Consider the following 23048-nt stretch of genomic DNA (forward strand, 5'->3'; position numbering starts at 1 on the left):
GACTGGATCCAGCTTTTCCTGACACCCGAGATGGAGTGGCACGGAGCAAAACAGAGTTGAAAGGCAGGCAACTGATAAGCCACTTGCTGATGAAACAAAGCGATTTGCTTTGTTTAGACGGGCTCATCTATAATCTTGACTCTGTAGCAGTGGAAACATTCTCTGTAGTATCAATAAAGGCCCTATTACACGGAACGATTATCAGCGTATTCAGGCGATATCGGCCGTTAATCATCCCGTGTATAAAAGACAAGGATCAGCCGACATAAACAATGTGATAGCAACGATCATAACTGTGATAGCAACGATCTGCTGGCGTGGCTCCATGGAATAGGAGTGGCGGCAGCAGACCGCCGCTATCCTCTATGGGCACCAGGAGAACTTGTAACAGCGTCAGAGAAGAGAGGTGCGGGCAGAGATAACAGCAGTGCTTTTCGGTTAATAATAAAACCTGAAAAGCACTACCGTGATCTCTGCCCACCGCACCCTCTCTTACCTGAAAGGCTTCTGTAGCCAGCTCAGTAAGGCCTCTGGTATCTATGGCTACTATTGGGACTCGCAGATCTCTTCTCAGAGTCCTAATAGGGAACAGAGGGAGATTTCTCCCTTTGTTCTCCCTAAAGTTGTTTTGGTAACACAGACTGCAGCATCTATAGGGTTAACTGCTGGGGTCCAAGTGCAGCTCCTGTGTCATCCTCTGCACATTGATTAATATTGCTGCAGCATCAGACATAGGCTTCAGAGACATTGTCTAGCAGCAGGAGGGGGCTAAGTTCTGCTTTTATACTTATTTTATGTAATAAAATGAAAAATAATTATTTCAAAATTAAAAATGTAATGTTCTGAAATTTTCTTTTATAGATTCTGTCTCTCACAGTTGAAGTGTACCTATGATAAAGTGTCAGACATCTCCATTATTTGTAGGTGTATCAAATACTTACTTTCCCTTCTGTAATTTGGTGTACCGATTCCAGTGCACGATGAACAGATAAGTAGACAGCTGACCATGCACAATGGAAGAACTTTTTGAGACGGTAACTATGTTATGTAAGACAATACAGAAGCACAGTCCTGTTTCATCACAAGGCTGGTACCTTGGGCACACCTGTACGGGAAATAAGCTGAAAAGAACACACATCTTTACAAGTTGGTTTACTGCCATGTAGCAATTAAGGCAATGGTGAAACAAACCATTAGCAAGATTGTTGGATACAATGGACATGTAAAATTCTAGCAGTACGTGTGGCTGACCTAGCATGCAAGCCACTATTACATGAAGGGACAAAAGACTTACTTGGCAATCCTAGTAAAGTCATAGCATCTTACTTATTAAGGCCATGTTCACACAACGTAATTTCTGTACCAATCACGGCCATTGTAGCAACAGCCGTGATTGGCACGGAACTTATGTTGTACTGCAGGTCGAAGGAATCCCGGCCGGAGTGTATACACAGGGTACACACTCCGGCCGGGATCCCTAGCGGACATGTCAGTTTTTTGGGTCCACTATTCATTGAATAGCGGCCGCAGAAAACCCAGTGAGTGCACATCCCAGCCACACGCTCCATAGTGTGCAGTGGGGAGTTATGATGCGGGCGTACGCGGATGCGCCCGCATCAGAACTCTGCGGCGATAAAGATCATCTGGCTGGTACTGCAGATCTTTTCTGAAACCGGCCGTTCTGTGAGCCGGTCGGGCCACGGAATGGCCGGTCTCTTACTCTTAAGTGTGCACATAGCCTAATATAGTGTATATTCTTATTGCACAGAGCTTTATGTAGAAGCAGAAGAATCTCACTTTACAGGTCCAGAAGCACCAAAACCAGATTGAGCAATCATACCAATATTCCATTACCTTGATTGCCCCTGAACTTCTATAAATTCTACTTGCACAATAATGTAATTGAGCCAAAAATTGCATAAGAATATCTGGAGACAACTCAAAGCATATAACTATACAGTAATAAAAAAAAAAATATTAATATAAAATCTGATTGTGGAAATTGTAATAATCCAACACAGATTTCCACCCAAAACATACAGATAGGCGAGTTTAGATTGTGAGTCCTAATGGGAACAGGGACCATTATTCACAAAACTATCTAAAGTGCTGCGGAATCAGTTGCCGCTATATAACTTAAAGCATTATTAAACTGTAACAATTGGGCCGATTCACATTGGTGTTATGGACTATACATTTCTGTATGACAGAAAAGGTCAGGTAGGGTAATCAGCCTGGGGCTTGCACACAGGAACTGCTGTGTAACATTGCATGGTTATGTGACCCCTTTGGTCATACAAGTGAATGTTGTCATGTTGCGAATAGCAGTTTTAGAAAATCCATCCTGCTACAGCTCCAGACACAATCTATGGACAGGGATAGCACTGTTTTTGAATACAGCAGTCATGTTTTTCTCCTGTAGAAACCCTTATTGTTGTGTAAAATTTAGTTCATTAGAGCTGCAAGGGGTCTGGGCCTTGTTACCATTACCATAGTCTGAACGTGGATTCCGCTTTATTCGCATCAGTGTTTTAAAGTCAAGGCAGTATTTGCAGTATTTTTTTTTTCTTCTTCAATAAAACACAATAGATCCCCTGGGTAAGAAAGAACACAAGCAGCGATGTCACTGTGGTGGCATTACCCAGTCACAATATAAGGCTATTGTACAACCATGCCATAGTAACATAATACAGCGATAATAAGCAGTCATTTATTATTTACAAGTGGGACTAATGTGACTATGTAGATTTTGTTAGACAACACCCATTATTTCCAAAAGCGCTGGCAAAGACTGATCCCAAGACCTGGCTGTGTGCTATGCAATCACAATGGACGGTCTACTAAAATTGATAGTTTTATTGGCGATCTTTTTAGTGAAACTGATCAATTATCATTATGTTGTGACTCATGATCCTAGTTGGGGAGAGTAAACATGCCTTTGAGGGGGGCATATTCAGGCTTCAGGTATATGTGGCCCTGTATTCCCCTACATTTCCTTCATCCATAATGCTGCAGTAGCTTAGATATTGCTGAAAAGTGTCTTGACATTGCAATAAATGGTCTGAGGTCTGAATGCGGTCATCACAGGAAATTAGAATATATTTTTATTAAATCCAGTACAAAAGGCTATCATGGAACGCTCAGGGTCATTGTACTGCCAAAATAGGAAGATGAAGATGTTCAAGTATTGAGTGGTCTGAAAACAAGACTGCCATCTAGTGGCTGCTTTTTACCAAACTGCTCCATTTATGAAAAGCTTATGTGCTTTTAATATTTGATGGCATGTGAGGACACACCAGAAAATTTAAGTATAAGTATATCTTACTATCTAACCTAAGGAGAAGTCATGTTATACCATGTCTTAATGGGTTTTCTTTCATGGTAGCCCTTTATAGCAATCCCCTATCTCAATGTGAAAACTAAAGACAGCTGGTGGATATCAGAAAAAGCGTTTGTATGTCTCTTTATGACCCAGAGTTGCTTCACCTCTACAGTTTCTGTCAACAGAGCTCCCATACATACATAACCAATTGTTAACAATGGCTGCTATTAATGCATCTTCTTATCTTTGGATGTACTTGATGCAGTAAGCAGCCATGCGAGCCTAAATGTAAGTGGATTTCTGAGGATACAGACATCATATAATGGCATCAAGCCTGTAGATAAGTGGCAGGGTGCCATAGTAAACAGTGGATGTTCACGTTCAGTAACCAGCCAATCGGGTGGAGGGATGGGGACTTTTTATTGCATTAGGAAGAATAGACCAGACACCATCCACTTAATATATGTTTTATTGTACAAGCATCAGTGATACATTCAGGGTGGACATTTAGAAAAAAAAAAAAAATGAAAAGAATTGTTTTTATTCTTTGCTATGACATCTCATTCTCACACAAAGAACTCGCCATACAAACAATGCATGCATCTCATGAAAACATAACAGATGCCTAGGTTCTGTTTGAGGTGTGTTAGTTCTTCAGATGACATTCATGGCGTCTCATCCTATATGGTCAAATCTTATAGGGTGACTGAAGAGATGGAGCTACCTGATGAAGGCCAAAAATGTATAAAATGATTGTACAAGGAAGGCCAATAGAAAATATATAGGTGGCCTCTCACAAGTATCACTGAACACTCTTCAGGAAGATACTTCAATCTACTGTATGGTTACTTTGGCCATTATCGGTAAAGTTGTTAAATGTTTCAATATTTTAGAAAAACATCAAAAAGTCCTATGGGGTCTATGAGTCAAAGATACTAGAGACGCAAACAGCACACGCACCGACACAACTAGAACCACAGAGACTGGGATCTGAACTTTGTCCGTAGTAATAGCATATACAGTCGTAGTCATACGATTCCAAACACTTAGGATCCATTATTAGATTTATTTCTCTCAGTTTCAGCTGGTTGGTTTGTATTACACTTCACAAACAGATAATTTTATTTATAATTCTCTCTATCAATATTCCAGTGGGTCAGAATATTGCATACACCGAGCTGACTGTTCCTTTAGATAGCTGGGAAAATTCTAGAAAATAATGTCATAGCTCTAAAACAGTGGTGTTAAACTCACAGCCCTCTAGCTGTTGCAAAACTACAACTCCCATCATGCATGGACAGCCGGGCATAATGGGAATTGTAGTTTTGCAACAGCTAGAAGGCTACAAGTTTGATACCTGTGTTCTAAAGCTTCTGATTTAAAGGGGTAACTGAGGAAGGAGTATAAGGGAACCATGGGCTTCCAGTAAGGATATGTGGCCTAGGATAAAATATCAGGAAATACGTTTAATAATTCTGTTGTCTATAAGGTGTAAGTAGACTTCAAATGTACATAAGGAAATTACATATAATATACATAATATACTTACTGCATAGTCTATTTTCTACAATATGTATATAGTGGACTTTGCTGCTTGGTGAAGATCACCAATCCCTATGATGCTTATGAGATGTATTGCCTCTGGCTTGCCTACACATAATTGTATATTGAGTATTGCACTTGTACATCCCTAGACTTTCCTATATTAGAATATCAATGATTTTTCCATCAAAGTAAATTTTGAGTTCTGTTATTTAACTAAAAATCAAGGGTTTAAAAAGGTAAATATAGTTCCCTGCCTCCCCGTGCATTAAAATAAAAGGGACAATACTTACCTCCCTTGCCTCCCTGCCATCAGAACTTTAGTTCACTCAGCCAATGACAGTGCTGAGCAGAAGACGTGGTCAGACATTGGCAGGTCAGGAGAGCAGCCAGGACCTGAGGATCTGACAGCTGGAACAGCAGAGGAGTAAGGGGGGGTAAGTATGGGCCCTGTTCTTGTTTAAAAGCAGGAGGAGAAAAGATTTTTTATATTTGCCCCAGAATTCTCTTTAAATGGACAAGAAAATTAAGAATACCTATAGGCTTGTCTGCCAGCTAGCACGAAGGTTCTGAAAAGGAATAGTCTAGAAAAAAAAAAAAAAAATAGATATATAGAATTCTTATCTATTTCTGAAAGTTACGACACAGTAGCATTTGAAGTTTTATGTGGCAACAAGCTGCCTCTGAAGACTGAACAACATAACTCCTGGCACCTATGTAAAGGGCTTTTTTTAATTCATCCTTTATAATAGGGCAGAATAGGAAAAAAATATCATAGTAAAATGATATCATGGTGTTGCTAATGTGTATTTATTTTGCTGGACCTTCAGACAAATCAATGTGTTATTTTCAATGTAGGAAAGTCATAAGGCAACGTGTCTAAAACTTGGACCCAAACAAATGGATAGATAAGAACATGTGGAAAGAACTATAAAAATGGCTGGATCCCTGTAGTATTGCTAGGTCTGGGTAACAAAACAATTCTATAAACAGATTTAGACACCTTGTACAGATGGAAGGATGTGCTGGTTGGCTTATGCATTTAACAAAAGACCAAAACGCGGACTGAGAATGAACGGCTACCAAATATCCGGTAGCCTGCACTTATCTATGAAGCACTCCACTATACTCAGTAGTCCCTTTTCAGGAGTTCTATAAATCATTCACAGAGAATAACAATGTCACACAGTAAACATAAGGACACACACCCTTTGATACATTACAGTTGATATCAGCAGCTCACATGACGCGAGAGAGTTACCATTTCTCTCTACAAGGCTGTTTATTTAATAGAGGATAGTAAGAATACTAAAAGGTCCAAGAGTGGAGGCTGAAGATCATAAAATCTGGTCACCGATAAGGTCCATGCGCTGCCTCTGCCGTCCACCAGATGTCCCTTTCTAGCTATATCAGCTTAGATAACGTAAGGCGACACAGGCTCAGTCCAAACTAACGTGCATTAATACCCCCTGGTTTGTTGCATTCTTTGATTTCTTCATCTTGTCAATAGCGCGCAATAAATCCTGCTGCTGGATTGGTCGGATCTCCTCAGAGGGGCTAGGACGTAAAACAAAGTTGTTGCTTCCAGGTAACAATACAGTTTCATCAAAATTATTATTACAGTAGTAAAGTTATGCATCCACACATTGGAATAAAATTATATAGCTGGATTACCATGCTGGACATTAATAAACTGAATAGCCTTGGATCATAGGGAAGAAGATAAAATTTGCCCACTGTCAATACCTTCCATTCTAAATGGTAGAGATGCAAAAGCCTCTGTTTAGAGCAGTCACCACAGATTGTCAAAGAAAAAGGAAGACTACAGGTAGTGCCAAGAAGTGGCAGACTGCAGCTTCAGTATAGGGAATACATTATTGTTAATACTGTCGGCCATATAAAAAGGTCCTTGCTCCCCAAATTATTACATAAATGTACTGCATCAATGAAGCATAGTGTACATTACACCACATTACATTACATAGACTTCCATAGCCAATACAGTGCCATAGACTTATACATATAGTGCACCTCCTGCTGTACACTCCATAGGAATTACACCTGATTCGTGACGTCACGTTTTTTAGAGAATTTAAAGCCTCCCTCATCTTCTAAATTAAGGCAAATAGCACTATATGTGCATTTCCCATAATTAATGTACATTAGGATTTTGTCTAACTTTCCATAAGTAATAACATATTAAAAAAATACTTTTGGCCGGACTTCTTCTTTAAATCAGGCAGGAGGGAGGATTGTTCTGACAGGTATTTCCAAGTGTCCCAAAGGTCATTAATAGAGATGAGCGAATCGGGTTCGGGTTCGAGTCGATCCGAACCCAAACGTTCGGTATTTGATTAGCTGGGGCTGCAGAACTTGGATAAAGCTCTAAGGTTGTCTGGAAAACATGGATACAGCCAATGACTATATCCATGTTTTCCACATAGCCTTAGGGCTTTATCCAAGTTCAGCAGCCACCGCTAATCAAATACCGAACGTTCGGGTTCGGATCGACTCGAGCATGCTCGAAGTTTGCTTATCTCTAGTCATTAACCTTGCTCTTATAATAATCCTGCACTCATGGGAAGATTTCTAGCTATACTTTTAGGTTGCATGTTCCGATGTTTAACTCAGGGTATGTTCCACCTGAGGATATATTCTTGAGATTTCCAGCCCCTTAAAAAAAGTGTTCACTCTATAATAATACCCAATGCCTAACATATGTCATGAAAAAACAATCTTGGCATGGGACACCATGAAATGTTACAGCCATTGCTATATTGCGGCTGTCACATGCTGACTGACTTACCTGCGCCCAGCATCTTGTAAAAGGCTCTAAAATAAATTCTATTTAACAGCCCAAAATACTAAATTGTGCAGAAGGATGATAGAAGTGCACAGTTGCAAGCTGCTGTATGTAATAAAACACTCACTTATCGTCAGTGTTAGTGATTACACTTTCCCGCACACACAGCAATGCTGCATCTCTGCACATCTCCTTCAGGTCACTTCCAGAAAATCCATCTGTACAGTTAGCGACCTGCTCCAGATCCACATGTACATCCACCTACAGCAGAAGGAAAATAATAAAAAGCAGTCAATACCCTTACAATATAGGACACAAAGCCACACAAAATCACCTACAGTCTAAATATACATCCCAGTATATAGCATAAGGCTGCAACTACACTCTATGCACCCACATAGAGTGGCAAAATTGTGCAAAAGTTTAACAAAAGCTCCCTTTTGAGCAAAATATTTTAGTATTTATGTCAGGCTTCCACAGGCGTAACTCATAGTAAATATAGCGAGCCTCCACAAGCACACCCTTTTCACAACTCGATCTATCTACTTTTTCAAAAGTGTGGGGTAAATCAACATGAAAAATAGCAAAATAAATGATTTTACACTAGAAACCTGACAATAAATTCCCCTTTATGCCTAGATATTAATGTTCCACATGCAGATTGTCCAACTTCTCGCCATGTATACTGTTCACTGTCAACAACTCCCTTAGTCCCAAGTAATGCATGGAGTATGTACGGCTATCAGCTAACAAACTTGAATGACAGCTAAGAACAATCATCTACACATGCTTTTTGCTGTTTTAAAGGATAAAGGCTCTTTAATGTCAGAGGTTGTCTATGTAAAACAGTCCCTTTCTTTTCCCATGACGTTTTCCGGGTCAGCAGATGGGGGTATTCATGCTGGGATTTACAGATCTACTTCTCATAACCACAAATGTCCATATGAAATAAAGTCTCTAGTTACTTTTTGTGGCAGAAAGGAACAAGTGGTCATGTTACTTACATTCTCGTTCCTTAGTATGAGGTTCAGGATTGCCTCTCGCTGTCTCATAGACTGGAAAGAAAGTGTAATGAGATATTAAAGGATATAGAAAATAATAACTTATAAGATGCCATGTCAATGTTTATGAAGTTTATGTACACTTGAAGAGTTGCTTAACGCTAAGCAAAGCAATGTTCTCTTGTAGATATTACTAGGACATAGACTTTACTTCTATTATCAAGGCGGCAACTCAGCCATTAAGTTCCCACAGCCTCAACATTACAGAATGACAACAATAAGAATAAATCCAGACATATTGCTATAGTAATACTAAATAATAATAATAATAATAATACTTAAAGTGATTGTCACTTACATTAAGAAGTTCTACTTGAATTAAGCACCCATGCAAAGCTTTATAGTCCACAAACATTATTTAAGTAAATGCATAGAGGATTGCCAAGAAAAATATAATTTGTTTAAACAGAAAGTCTATGTCTGCAGATGTACACCAGTATGCACAATGTAATACTGGTACACACACACCTGTAAGTACCATGTATAAGCTGCGGGTCAGTTAACCAGTTGATCACTAGGTGACACAGAAATGTCAGCTCCATAGAGGTTCCTCTGGATGTAACTATACAGCACAGGCAGAGATATATGCTGGAGGCCACTTTCACCAAAATCTGATGTAGGTGTTAAAGGAGAAGTCCGGCCCAGGCAATAATCTGACAGGCAGCAGAGGGAGTGGAGAAAATAATATTCAATAATTGTGTACATCTCCCTGTACCTGACAGGCTCCAGGACCCTCGCTGGAAGGCTTTTTCCCCTGAGTTGTGGGAAAATGCTCGTCGCGGCTGATGGATTGCATACTCAGCCAGTGACTGCAGCGGCGTTCCACCTCAATCACTGACTTGCTAAGTGGGCAGTCCATCAGCCAAGTCATGACGTTGACTCTGCAGGGCATCCTGGAGATCCAGCACTGGAGAGGCGAGTTGGGATAGATTGCTATGTTACCCCCATGCCCCGCTGTTAGAAAAAATGTTCCTGTGGCCAGACATATCCTTTAACTTTCATGAGGTGAATAAATTATTATTTGGTCTAAATAATGCTGAAATGAATTATATAACGTACTGGCTGGTTGATGTGAAACCTTGTCGGCATTCTCCTCATAATGGCAGTATCCAGGTCCTGAGGGCGGTTTGTGGCGCCCATCACAATCACCTATACCAAAATAGAGGAAACATGATCTGAGTAACATTACTAAACAGAGTAGTATTTTGCTTCGATTTAAAGACCTATTCTTATTGCAGACATTGATGGCAAAGTCCTCTGCACCCAGGTTGGAAATATATGAAGAGCTGGTAAATGTGCCACCACTTTTCTATATATTTGTTGCCTCACCAGCTATGATGGGGGTCAAAGGAGCTACCATTCTGGAGGTAGAGGTGGTCTGTGGATACACCACAAAAGTTATCAATAGGAATAGCCCTTCACCAGTACACATTCCTGACTTTCTTCAATGAATGGCTATTCATTCACATGTATGTAGATAACTGTACTTATGTGAAAAAATGCTGGTAATAGATACATGTCAGTTCTGCTTCTATGGCCTGGTCATTACTATTTACACATTTCATGAATCTAGGGGTCGCCCGACTATTTTAAGAATAAAAGATCCTAGTCCCTGGTTTACAGTGCTGGACACAGGTAACTCTTGTTCATATTCCTGGTGCTGACTAAAACAGTCCAGCAGCATGGAAATACTCCACCTGGTCATTATGTAATTGCAATGTTGGAAAATCCGGAATAATCGGTCTATACTATAAGAAAATTAATTTATACATTTTTTTCTACCTCTTCTCTTGGTACGGTTAAACACAGAGGACTACATCATCTAAGGTGCTTACCTGACAGCTATAGTCAGTATCCAGTCCATCCCAGAGACTCATGAACTGAGCCTTCATCATGGCAGTTGCCTCATGATCATTACTTGAACGACTCCGAAGGAATGAATCTTTAAAGGGAAAAAAAAAGAGAGAGATCACACTGCTGTGGTAAATGCAGATTTATTTAAGAAATTTTTTACATTTATGAAATCTTACTTATCAACTATAGGCTGAAAGAGATCTGACAGACCAGGTATGCTTCTGGACTATACCGATTGTGTTGGGTTTTCAGCCTCAAAACAGACTGTGAAAAGTTACCTAGAGAATCACTGAAAGAACCAGTGATTGTACATAATCACTGCATAAAGACATATAGCCAACAGGCAACACTAATCTTCACCAATACCAATTACACTCATGTTATACATGTTTTACTAATGAAAGCAACTGGGTTCAGATGACCTATGGCTGTCAGGTTTTTGAGCTTAGACGCTCTGATGGAGCTGCTGCACCGATGCATTACAGAGACGGCCATTAATTATTAAGCATACAGCTTTCCAGTTGTCTTTGTTATATTGAGTATGGGGGCCCTAATTTTTCCCAAGCCCTGGAAGAATAAAGGAGTGGTTGCACATGTGTTGCTATCTCCATTCTGTTTTATGGGAATTGCGATAACCACTGGACAAGCTGCAGGGCCACCTTTCTATTCACTCTTTGCTTATTGCAAATCTAAATGAGATTGGGAAACCCTAAATGACTGCATAAATTAGGAGTTGTATAGCTTTTGAGGGCCTCCTGTATACATCCTTATTAGTTTTGCAGTCCATAGATCCGTGGTTGTGCAGAAAGCCTATGGAGTAAAGCCAACAGAGTCTATAGAGGCCAGGACTAAAAAGCTAGACAGTATAAGGACATGGCCAGACTTTTTTGGTCCAGTCTCAAATACTTGGCCCATGGAATTGTACTGACTTGTAGAATACAATGGGTCCTATACTGTCTGCAACAGTACGTGGAGGGGCCTAATGCAAATTTGTTTGTTATTGGTGAAGTAACATTAAAATTTAGCAAACACCTGTCAGCTAAAAGTTCTAGACGCTAAAACATACAGTACTGTAGAAAAATACTTTTGTGCACAGTTGCTATATTTATCCTATTTCCAAAATAGGACTATGTCTGTAGGGGTTTGCGGACTCTGAGGGTGCGTTCACTCGTAGAGGATCCGCAGAAGATCTACAGCAGATTTGATGGTGCAGATTTGAACTGCAGCAGATCTGCAACAGATTTGATGGCCCAGATTAGAGTCAAAGCAAATCTGCAACTTCAAATCCTGTATATGTGAAGGCACCCAGAATGTAGGAGTGTTCTCATTTATCGACATCAAACAAATCTCTGACAGCAAATAAAAGCCTCTGGCTGATATTGTCCATGCATCAGTCTTACCTATTTCATCAATGAAAATGATGGAAGGCTGTAGTTTTACAGCCAGAGAGAAGACAGCAGCAGCGAGTTTCTGGGACTCTCCATACCACTTGTCGGTCAGAGTAGACGGCTGCAGGTTGATGAAGCGACATCCTGCTTCTTTAGCTGTTGCTTTAGCAATCAAAGTCTTACCACATCCTGGCGGTCCATAAAGCAGCACACCTATATGACAGAAGAATACAATAGTACTCGATGAGATTTTAATGACTGGTTTACCATGGACTGTGCTTAATGTAACCATACACTCAATAAATGCTCAAACCACTAATGGCCACACAGCCTCTCTTCCCTATACTTGACACAACCTATTTCTTTGACAGGAATTTAATAGAGAACATTTTTTATTACAAGACTTAATTCTGCTGTAACAATAAGCGGTTTGTCCTGCCAGCATTTGTTTAGCTCAACAGGATATCGCTCTTCTGTTCTCCCTTTGGCAAAGAATAAGATGGATTTCTTCTGAGCCTTACTTCTGGGTAAATGATTCCAAGAGTCAAAACTTCTGAGTAGTGAGCAGCCCCGGCTTAAAGAGGAAGTGACTTATCTTCTTCGAGTGAATTAAATGGTTTCATATGGTTAAATGGTTACTTTTTTTTTTTGGCTAAAAGAGCTCATTTATTCTATGTTTCCCTCTTACACAGTCAGCAGGGATTTGTGCAATGTGAAATTATACTAAGCAACTTCTAGAAGCATTCCACTGTCAGCAAATGCCTTTATAAATGCACGTCTTACTTAGAGGGGTTTTCTTGATGTGTAAAGTGTCTGAATGCGTTTTCAAACAATGCATATAATGGTGACTGTACCAGTAGTGACTAAAAGTCCTCATACACCTTATATCTTTGTTGGCCAAACAGGACGGGGAGGACGGGAGGCGGTCGGGGGAGATAACTGAGCGGTGAACGGTTGTTCGGCTGTCAGTTCTTGAAGATGTAGAAGGACCTTTAGGGCCCTATTCCACAGGACGATTATCGTTCCAATTATCACTACATCGTTCGGATCTAAACGATAATCGTTTGGTTGAATAGCAGTTAACGATTAAACGACGAACGAGAAATCGTTGATCGCTTAATAAGACCTGGACCTATTTTTATCGTTGCTCGTTCGCTTTGAACAAGACGTCATTTGGTCGTTTGCAGTAGCAACGAACGCAATAGCGACGACGAGACAACTGCAAGGTCATAAGTAATTTCAGGCCGTTTGAAATTGTTTATCGTTAACGATTATGCGAACGATAATCGTCCGGTGGAATAGGGCCCTTAGGGTTGGATGGGCGCACAGACATCATTAGCGATGTCTGTCCAGAGCTTGCGGCTTATATAGAAAATAATAAAGTTTTACTTACCTCTCCACCCTTTCTGATGTCCTCTTGGCTTTCCCCCATTCACCGCAGCTGTTGCTGAAGTGGGGAACAGACAGGAGGAATACGATCAGAACTCCCTAAGGGTCCAATTACATGAAACCATTATCAGCTGCACTTGGCTGATTATTGGCCCATAATCGTTTTAAGTAATGGTGCGTTTACACAGACTATAAACTGGGAACAGGTCATAAAGGAATGACTGAGATTTCTCCTCTTTTCCAATCCATTCCTGGCTTTGGCTTCAAATATCTGTCAGATAAATCTGTGAGTGTAAACGCACCATTATAGCTCATGCTGAAAGACAACGATCAGCCGACATTGTGCATGTCTTTCAGCACGATCTAAATACACAATAACGATAGCGAAGGTCTACTGGCCGGTCTTCTTGCGCTCTTCTATGGATCTCAAGATCTTCAGGGCAGCCCCTCATACTCATACATGTAATACCACAGACAGCAGGCGGTGAATGAGCATCCATCTTCATCCTGTAGATCAGGCCATGTAATAAGACCCTAACACTTGGTTGCACAACTCTTGGGCTAGGAGGACAACCTCAAAAGTTTTTAGCAGTCATATGTGAGCTGCTGGAACCTGTCTGCTGGTAGTTTCTTCCACTGAAATTCTTAGAAGCGTATGAATATTGGCATTGCTCCTTTAACAAATAGTGGATTTCAGTTTTCTCACCTTGCATTACAGGAACTAAAAAATACAGCACTGCTGGTATAGAAAACACTGAAGACACTGTGGTGCTTGCATTAGGGCAGCCCTGGAAACTCACAGCACAGCTATCTATATAGGATATACTTAATAATAATGCTTTTATTTGTATATCGCACACAGATTCCACACTTTAAATAGTTATGCCAATTATTGCTCCCTGTCCCCATTAGGGCTCACAATCTAAATTCACCTATCTGTATGTTTTGGGTGTGGGAGGAAACCCACGCAAACACGGAGAGAACATACAAACTCTTTGCAGATGTTGCCCTTGCTGCAAGGTTACAGGTGCTAACCACTGAGCTGCCCATACATAGCATATGGATATATCTGTGCTGTCAGTTTCGAGATCACTAGTAGTCTATACTTACCATGCTGTTTGTGATCCGGCATCTGGCTTTTTCAGTCCTCAGACTGTCAATCATTCCGGAAGAGGCGGCGGCCTGAAGACACAGCTAGCAGCCGGAGGCTGGAGGAGCCAGATGCCGGATCACAAGCAGCGTGGTAAGTATAGACTGCTTGTGATCCGGCCACAGGAGCATTTCTAGTGATACTCCTGATCGATAATTGGCCATGTAAAAGACCCTTTACACCTGCGAGAATATTTCACACTAAAATCCTCTGATTTCATTGTTTCTGTAACTAAACCCCACAACATTATCGCTCTACCATGATTTTTCACTGTAGGTAGGGTCTATGTTTCTTCATACGCCTAATTTCATTATCTATTAATATTATGCTGCTATGTATTGCCTAAAGATCTAGTGTGGTTTCATCTCTCCAAAGAATATTTTTCCAGAAAGACTGTGGTTTGTAAATGTAACTTTTGGCAAATTTTGGCTGCTTTTAATGCCTTTCTTCAAGTAGAGGAGTCCTCCTTGGCCTTCACAATGGAGCACATGTTGTACCTAGTTTCTTTGTTACATACTGAAGCAACTTTGGGTTCTTTTATCAATTTTCCTCTTTCCACCAAGTCCTGGAAGGTTCTTTTAGGAATAGCAAAGTTCTTGATAACATTTAGAAGAGATGAAGCCGGGATGCCAAGGTGTTTGGAGATTGCCTTGTACCCTTTTACGCTGCTTGAGCGTGGGGACAACAGCATTTCTGGACAGATCAATGTTTGACATTGTGAGCAACAATCAGGGAATAAAATTGTCTGTGATCACAGACAATGAGACAGACTCATTTCTAATTAAAGGGATTAACCAGAACATAGCTGCTTTCTTCCAAAAACAGCGCCACAACTCTCAGAATGTGTGTGGTACTTGCAACTCTAGTGAATATGCCATGAATGCTTAAATGGGAATACCTATTTAATTTTACATTTCATTAGAACTTAGAGATTTGAAGCAAGACTGCTAGTTTAATGCTTTGGAATGCTTAGTATATTTATAGAAAAATTGCCTGTTAGTGTGACACTGGCAGGGCCTAATAGATGGATGCTTATGACAGACTTTTGATAGGTGCCTGGCTTGCATGTTACTAGAGATGAGTAAACTTGCCGAAAGTTCAGATTCACATGAACTCGGACGATCGGCATTTGAATCCCGCTGCCTGGAGAAGGTAAATGCAGCCCGAGGACTGCCTGAAAAGCAAAGATCCAGCCATGGGCAGACCTCAGGCTGCATTCACCTTCTTTATGGTGCCTTCACATGTACCGGATCGGTTTGCAGCAAAATCCGCTGCGGATCCATGTAGTGTGAAGTTCTATGGGGTTACATATCTGCAGCGGAATTTTCATTCTGCTGTGAATATGTAACTCGGCCCCTTCAACCCCCGCCGCATACATTACCTGCTCCAGGCTCCTGCTTGCTTTGGGGCCTCCCAGCATCTCCCAGCTGCCGGGAGGCTCCGAAGCAATCAGGAGCCTGGAGCAGGTGATGTATGCTCCAGGGCTGCCCCCGGCTCGGAGCATACATTACCTGCTCAGTGCCGCGGCTGTGTGAAGATCCCGGCTCCCCGCGCTCCTCATCAGCTAATCAGTGCTGCCGTGCACTGATTGGCTGATGAGGAGTGAAGGGAGCCGGGAGCTTCATACAGCCGCAGCGCCAAGCAGGTGATGTATGCTGCGGGCCAGGGATTAAAGGGGCCGGGTCACATTTCAGCAGCGGAATAAAAATTCCGCTGCGGGTATGTGACCCCATAGGCCTTCACTATACCAGGATCTGCAGCAGATATCGGTGCAAACTCGCAGCGTGAAATCCGATGGAGATCCGGTACGTGTGAAGCTACCCTTAGGGAGCGTGATTTAAGTGTCTCAAATAGTGATGGGCTGACAGCCCCACTCTCTGTCAAATGCCTTACATATCGTAGTTTCTATTAAAAAAAACAACACATTTCTGTGAGATTCCAGCTGTACATTATATCAGGCATCTGCTCCTGTACTCGTATACATAATACATCCCCCTGTATTTAGAACACCACAGTTAGGACATAATGGTATATCCTTTTAAAGGAAGGGGTTAATCAATAAAAGACCACGACAAACAACCAAAAGCAAAGCAATCAATGGTTGGTACCTTTAGGAGGCTGAAGAAGTCTTGAGTTTTCAAATAAATGTTTCTTCCTTATTGGGAGAATAACAGTGTCTTTCAGGTCCGTAATGACATCATCAAGTCCGGCAATGTCACTCCATGTCACCTGATGGGACAAATTATTAGACTGGTATTGGAAGTATAACCAGCTGCCTTGGTTAGAGCAAAATAATCTTAAAATCTGAGGCAGGCAAGTCATCCCCTTTTTTCAGTTGCGAGACCCATTGTTAGTTCGGATCCATCTGGTATCAGAGCCATCACAGCCTTACGGCTTTCGTTATAAATGGAAACCACGATTCACGATTACAGATAAGATCACTAGTCACATAACCTTTACCATTTTATTGATCCCATAACTCCAGCAGGCTGTGAATCAGTCCAGCAGAGACGTTCCTCAGATTGGGTATGACTCACAGCCTAAAGTTGCGTGGGAGACCAAAAGAGCTGTAATTTGCTTTCCTGAAACCTTCTGAAATGTCAGACATCTCTTTTCAAGGGCCAAAATACCACAGGGTGTCTATTAAGATGTTTCTGCACTTTCTGTGCTAAAACTTTTTGCAGAAGCTTTCACCTGCAGGAGCACTGCTTTAATGGCAGCTTACCCATCAGGGCAAGTCAGTGACAAGGGGGATGAAGAGGATGAAGGCTTTTTAGAATTCAGAGATGGAAAAAAGCAACAAAATCCATGAGGCTCAAATTTAGGCTGTTCCCTTAAGGGGTTAATAAAATGATAGCAAAGCTTCCCAGGAAGTTCTCCTCCACCGACTGAGCTATATCTCACCTGCATACTTAGTGGATCGACCAGATGGGCCGCGATGCTCATTTCATATTCTGTTAGCTTGACATTCTTCACACCAATCTGTCTCATCAACTTCTCAGCCTGAACAGAATAGTGATGAAAGACATTATTATTCCAACAAAACCACCCAGGAAAGAATATACAGTATCTTATACCTGGTAGCAGAAAGATACATTATGGATTAACAAAACTGTCTTCTTCTCATTCACAGTTTCTACATTGTGGTTTTAGCACAAACTGTGGATCCAACCGCTGCAATTCCAGCTGATGGTGAGAAGGAAGTATTGTGGACCTAGAAACACAATCTACCACTCTATGCTGCCTGTCTGTGCAGCCCCCAGAGAGGTTGACCGAAGCAGAAAGAATAAGATGATGTATGGCACTCTTATACGGCCACTCCATACCAACATTCTTGGGGGTCACAGTGGCCAGATCTCCACAGACGGCCTCTCTAAATGTCATCTAAAGCCATCGCTACTTCCAGTTGATTGATAGTACATGTTACCCTGATGTTTTGGCGACATCAAAAAATGACGGCATAAAGGAAATCAAGGCTCTCCTTCATGAAGCCACATATAAGCTTGGTCAGAATATATGAGATACTATTTTTTCTTATTCTGTATGGATCATTGCTGCAGACAACTCAAAGTGCTATATCAACAACAGTCACAGATCCTTCCTGTGCACTAAACAGCACATCTGTATGTCTGCTCATAGACATACAGATGTACATCTGTAAAGGGATATATCCTTACGACATGCCAAAAATGACCAATGGGAGGAAGTCCAACTGCTAGGACCCCAACAATTGGGAAAATAGTGATCCATATTGTTCTACCCCTTCTCTACCTGGCCAAACTAGAGCAGCATTCTACTGTGCATGTCTGTAGCAGTAGTCTACAGAGCTCACAACTAGAGATGAGCGAACCGGGTTCGGGTTTGAGTCCATCCGAACCCGAACGTTCGGCATTTGATTAGCGGGCCTGCTGAACTTGGATAAAGCTCTAAGGTTGTCTGGAAAACGTGGATACAGCCAATGACTATATCCATGTTTTCCACATAGACATAGGGCTTTATCCAAGTTCAGCAGCCACCGCTAATCAAATGCTGAACGATCAGATTCGGATGGACTTGAGCATGCTCGAGGTTCGCTCATCTCTACTCACAACTCTTTCCACACCTACTATACAGATATGCACTTTATTAGTCTTGGAGCAGAGCAACCCCCTTACCTGCTTCTGGGCTTCAATTTTCTGTTTCCTGGTTGGATCTATGGCATCTACCATCCATTTAATGGTAAAATAGGTGACAGCACCAAATATTGTCAACCGGAAGATGAGACCCACAACTTCATTTCTGCTCAATGGACGAGAAAAGGCTTCTGCGTGGACCATTTTCTGCAACAAAAAGAACTAGTCATTTTTAACAGGGTGACAAAAAAAAATCATTGTATTGAAATGAGCTATGTATACATTGCAGTACAACTCTCTGTAGGTGGGTGGACCAGGATTTCATTTACTTAAAGTGACTGTACCACCAGGCCTAGGCTGAAGCACTGGAGGCGGGCCGAACCACCCTTAGTGGGAAGAAACCCCAGCCCCTGCATGATGTAACTCCATTAGAATCAATGGAACCCTATCATAGAGGGGCTAGGTTTTCCTCCCACTAAGGGTGGGTCGGCCCGCCTCCAGTGCTTCTGCCTGGTGGTACAGTCACTTTAACCCCTTAACGACATCGGGCGTATATTTACGCCCTGATGCCGGTAAGGACGTTCAGAGCGGGGCCGCGCGGCGACCCCGCTCTGAACCGCGGCGGTTCCGGGTGCCGCTTGTAGCCCGGGACCATAGGTATTAGCGGGCACGGTCCGATCGCCGTGCCCGCTAATACAGTAATCAGATGCAGCTGTCAAACATGACAGCTGCATCCGATTACCAGATTCAGCCATTCCCTGGTGTCTAGTGGCGGAGATCGCTCCCCCGGGATGTTATCCCGGAGGAGTGATCTCCGTTTCTGAAGCCGGCCGGGGACCGCTCCAAGATGGCGCCGTCCCCGGCTCGGCACTCGTTTACTTCCGGCTGCAGCAGCCGGAAGTAAACGAGTGCCTATCTCATGGATCTCTGCAGCATATCTATGCTGCAGAGATCTCTATGAGAGATCAAAGCACTTATACTAGAAGTCCCCTAGGGGGGCTTCTAGTATAAGTGTTAAAGTAAAAAAAAAAGTGTTGTTAATAGTAAAAATCCCCCTCCCCTAATAAAAGTCTGAATCACCCCCCTTTTCCCAGGTTATAAATAAAAGTAAATAAATAAATAAACAAACATGTTTGCTATCGCCGCGTGCGTGATCGCCCGAACTATTAATCACATTCCTGATCTCGCACGGTAAATGGCGTCAGCGCAAAAAAATCCCAAAGTGCAAAATTGCGCATTTTTGGTCGCATCAAATCCAGAAAAATTGTAATAAAAAGCAATCAAAAAGTCATATATGCGCAATCAAGGTACCGATAGAAAGAACATATCATGGCGCAAAAAATGACACCTCACACAGCCCCATAGACCAAAGGATAAAAGCGCTATAAGGCTGGGAATGGAGCGATTTTAAGTGACGTATATTTGTTGACAATGGTTTAAATTTTTTACAGGCCATCAGATACAATATAAGTTAAACATGTTACATATCGTTTTAATCGTAACGACTTGAGGAACATATATAACAAGTCAGTTTTACCCCAGGGCAAATGGCGTAAAAACACATTTCCCCCAAATAAACAAAATGCTTTTTTTTTTTTTTTATTTCACCACACTTTGAATTTTTTTCTGGTTTCACAGTGTACTTTATGCAAAAATTCAGCCTGTCATTGTAAAGTACAATTAGTGATGCAAAAAATAAGGGCTCATGCGGGTTTCTAGGTGGAAAAATGCAAGTGCTATGGCCTTTTAAGCACATGGAGGAAAAAACTAAAACGCAAAAATCGAAATTGGCTCTGTCCTTAAGGGGTTAAAGCAAGACCTTATTGTACACAGCACTGAAGGATGCATGGATTCATGTGGAGTGCTGTATCACCAAAGCATCCAAATCTACCCCCTGATTTTCACCAATAGTCGTGCAGTGTTGCTGGAATTATCGGCAACATCACTCGGTTACTGGTGAAGAGACGGGTTTTGGCTGCATTTGTGATTGTGGCCTTAGGGCAAGGACACCCATAGGACCTGGCCTGTGTATTAGGGCCATAAGAACCCAGCGCTGGGATCCCCCTAATAACTGAATATTTAAAAAATATTGAGCACATGCCATAAGTGTCTATCTTACAAGTATAAATACAGAGAAGCATCTCTGACAGTAGCCAAATTATCTGAATGGGATTTTTCTGATCGCAAATGTTATCAGTTAAAGGGGTTTTCCTGGACTTTTCATTTATGTTTGATCCTTAAAATAAACCATCTCAACATTGTGGGTCTGACACTCGCCAACTGGCTGTAAGCAGAGGGGGCTTATACAGAGAACAGAGCCAGAGGCAGATAGATGCCTGTGGTGGCCGCACTGGGTTAGCAGCTCAGCTCCCATTGATTTCAATAAATCCTGAGCTGCAGTTACTCCGCATGACCACTACACAATGTATGGCGCTGTGTGCTTCTGGCTTTGTTCTCTGTATAAGCTGATCAGTCAGTGGGGGGCTGGGTGTCAGTCCCCTAGGATCCCCATACAATGCAGTTATTACACAGGGGGGCAGGAAGCCGCTACTAACAGCAGGTCTGAGCTGAACCATGATCACATTTAACACATCCAACATCCCATGAAAAAAACACTGATGTGTTTCTAAAAATGACTGTAAAATGGGAAAAATATAAAGGGTGCTTGGTGTTTAATCAATGGGGAAAGAGATAGGAATGGAGGCCAGATATTGTCTCCCCAGGCTCTCAGCCATGACATTTATAGGGAACATTAACACACAGTATGTGACAGCTGCTGATAACCCCCTGTGCACACTGCTGCGGTACCGCTATGAGCCGCATCACACAGCGCTGTCAGCCTAGGACAATGTGGCCGGCATGTGCGGCTGCACCCTGTGACCTTCCCCCAGCACGCTGCCCTCTCTGCCCGGAGGTGCCGCTCCCCGCCCGGAGCACAGCGCGTCTCCCCCATACCGGAGGGTCTCACAGTGACGGCCACACAGCGGGACCCCCGGCAGCAGTCACCCCGGGCACACATCCATGACTCACCGGCTTGGTGACACTACCGATCCAGGAAGTGAAAACCAAAAGCAGCGGCTTCACATCGCATCGTGCAACCGTGACATCTTCCGGCGGAAACGGTAAAACAAAAAGTCAGTTCCTTCTCATAGACTGCCGGGCTGAATCGAAAGTTCCTAATCTAGTGCACAGGTTACCTGGGAGCACACGGGAACCAATCACATTTCCAATTTCATTTTGTAGTCTGTCTTAGCAAAGTGAAAGCTGAATTCTGATTGGTAAATACATGCCACTACTATGAACTAGTATGTATACATTTTATCTCCACGACTGTCAACTTCAATATGTCATCAATTGTATTCAGTCTATTCCTCAACTGACTGGTACTCTGCTGTGACTGGTACTCTGCTATGACTGGTACTCTGCTGTGACTGGTACTCTGCTATGACTGGTACTCTGCTATGACTGGTACTCTGCTGTGACTGGTACTCTGCTAGGACTGGTACTCTGCTGTGACTGGTACTGTGCTGTGACTGGTACTCTGCTACGACTGGTACTCTGCTAGGACTGGTACTCTGCTACGACTGGTACTCTGCTGTGACTGGTACTCTGCTGTGACTGGTACTCTGCTGTGACTGGTACTCTGCTAGGACTGGTACTCTGCTATGACTGGTACTCTGCTGTGACTGGTACTGTGCTGTGACTGGTACTCTGCTATGACTGGTACACTGCTAGGACTGGTACTCTGCTGTGACTGGTACTCTGCTGTGACTGGTACTGTGCTGTGACTGGTACTCTGCTATGACTGGTACACTGCTATGACTGGTACTCTGCTATGACTGGTACTCTGCTATGACTGGTACTCTGCTATGACTGGTACTCTGCTGTGACTGGTACTGTGCTGTGACTGGTACTCTGCTATGACTGGTACACTGCTAGGACTGGTACTCTGCTGTGACTGGTACTGTGCTGTGACTGGTACTCTGCTATGACTGGTACTCTGCTATGACTGGTACACTGCTATGACTGGTACTCTGCTGTGACTGGTACTCTGCTAGGACTGGTACTCTGCTGTGACTGGTACTGTGCTGTGACTGGTACTCTGCTAGGACTGGTACTCTGCTATGACTGGTACTCTGCTGTGACTGGTACTCTGCTGTGACTGGTACTCTGCTGTGACTGGTACTCTGCTATGACTGGTACTCTGCTATGACTGGTACTCTGCTGTGACTGGTACTCTGCTGTGACTGGTACTCTGCTATGACTGGTACTCTGCTATGACTGGTACTCTGCTGTGACTGGTACTCTGCTGTGACTGGTACTCTGCTATGACTGGTACTCTGCTATGACTGGTACACTGCTATGACTGGTACTCTGCTGTGACTGGTACACTATTATGGGGGCATCTGTGACTGGTACACTGTTAT

General features: G+C 42.4%; 1 protein-coding gene and 1 long non-coding RNA gene across 2 annotated transcripts in view; one reads left to right on the top strand and one right to left on the bottom strand.

Annotated features, from left to right (window-relative positions):
- Window positions 1–3775: 3775 nt before the first annotated feature.
- Window positions 3776–21734, bottom strand: ATAD1 (ATPase family AAA domain containing 1). Its single transcript, XM_069980338.1, has 10 exons — window positions 21652–21734; window positions 18664–18828; window positions 17414–17512; window positions 16618–16738; window positions 11983–12183; window positions 10564–10670; window positions 9788–9877; window positions 8672–8722; window positions 7795–7928; window positions 3776–6421 (listed from the first exon to the last, which is right to left on the bottom strand). Exons 2-10 carry the CDS (start codon window positions 18823–18825, stop codon window positions 6304–6306), a joined length of 1083 nt encoding a protein of 360 aa, XP_069836439.1. The 5' UTR covers window positions 18826–18828; window positions 21652–21734; the 3' UTR covers window positions 3776–6303.
- LOC138799329 (uncharacterized) overlaps window positions 21557–23048 on the top strand; it is a 32968-nt gene continuing 31476 nt past the window's right edge. Inside the window, exon 1 of the long non-coding RNA XR_011364240.1 lies at window positions 21557–21743. This is a non-coding gene — a long non-coding RNA (uncharacterized lncRNA). The remainder of the gene's footprint in view (window positions 21744–23048) is intronic.

Source organism: Dendropsophus ebraccatus, chromosome 8 (genome assembly GCF_027789765.1).
Source record: "Dendropsophus ebraccatus isolate aDenEbr1 chromosome 8, aDenEbr1.pat, whole genome shotgun sequence".
In the NCBI taxonomy this organism is placed as follows: Eukaryota; Metazoa; Chordata; class Amphibia; order Anura; family Hylidae; genus Dendropsophus; species Dendropsophus ebraccatus.

Coding starts and splice junctions, on each gene's coding strand:
- ATAD1 (XM_069980338.1), bottom strand. CDS start 18,825: ATGGTCCACGCAGAAGCCTTTTCTCGTCCATTGAGCAGAAATGAAGTT. Junction 8,723..9,787: donor GGTTTCACATCAACCAGCCA/GTACGTTATATA, acceptor CTTTCTTTCCAG/TCTATGAGACAGCGAGAGGC. Junction 7,929..8,671: donor TCATACTAAGGAACGAGAAT/GTAAGTAACATG, acceptor CTTCTGCTGTAG/GTGGATGTACATGTGGATCT.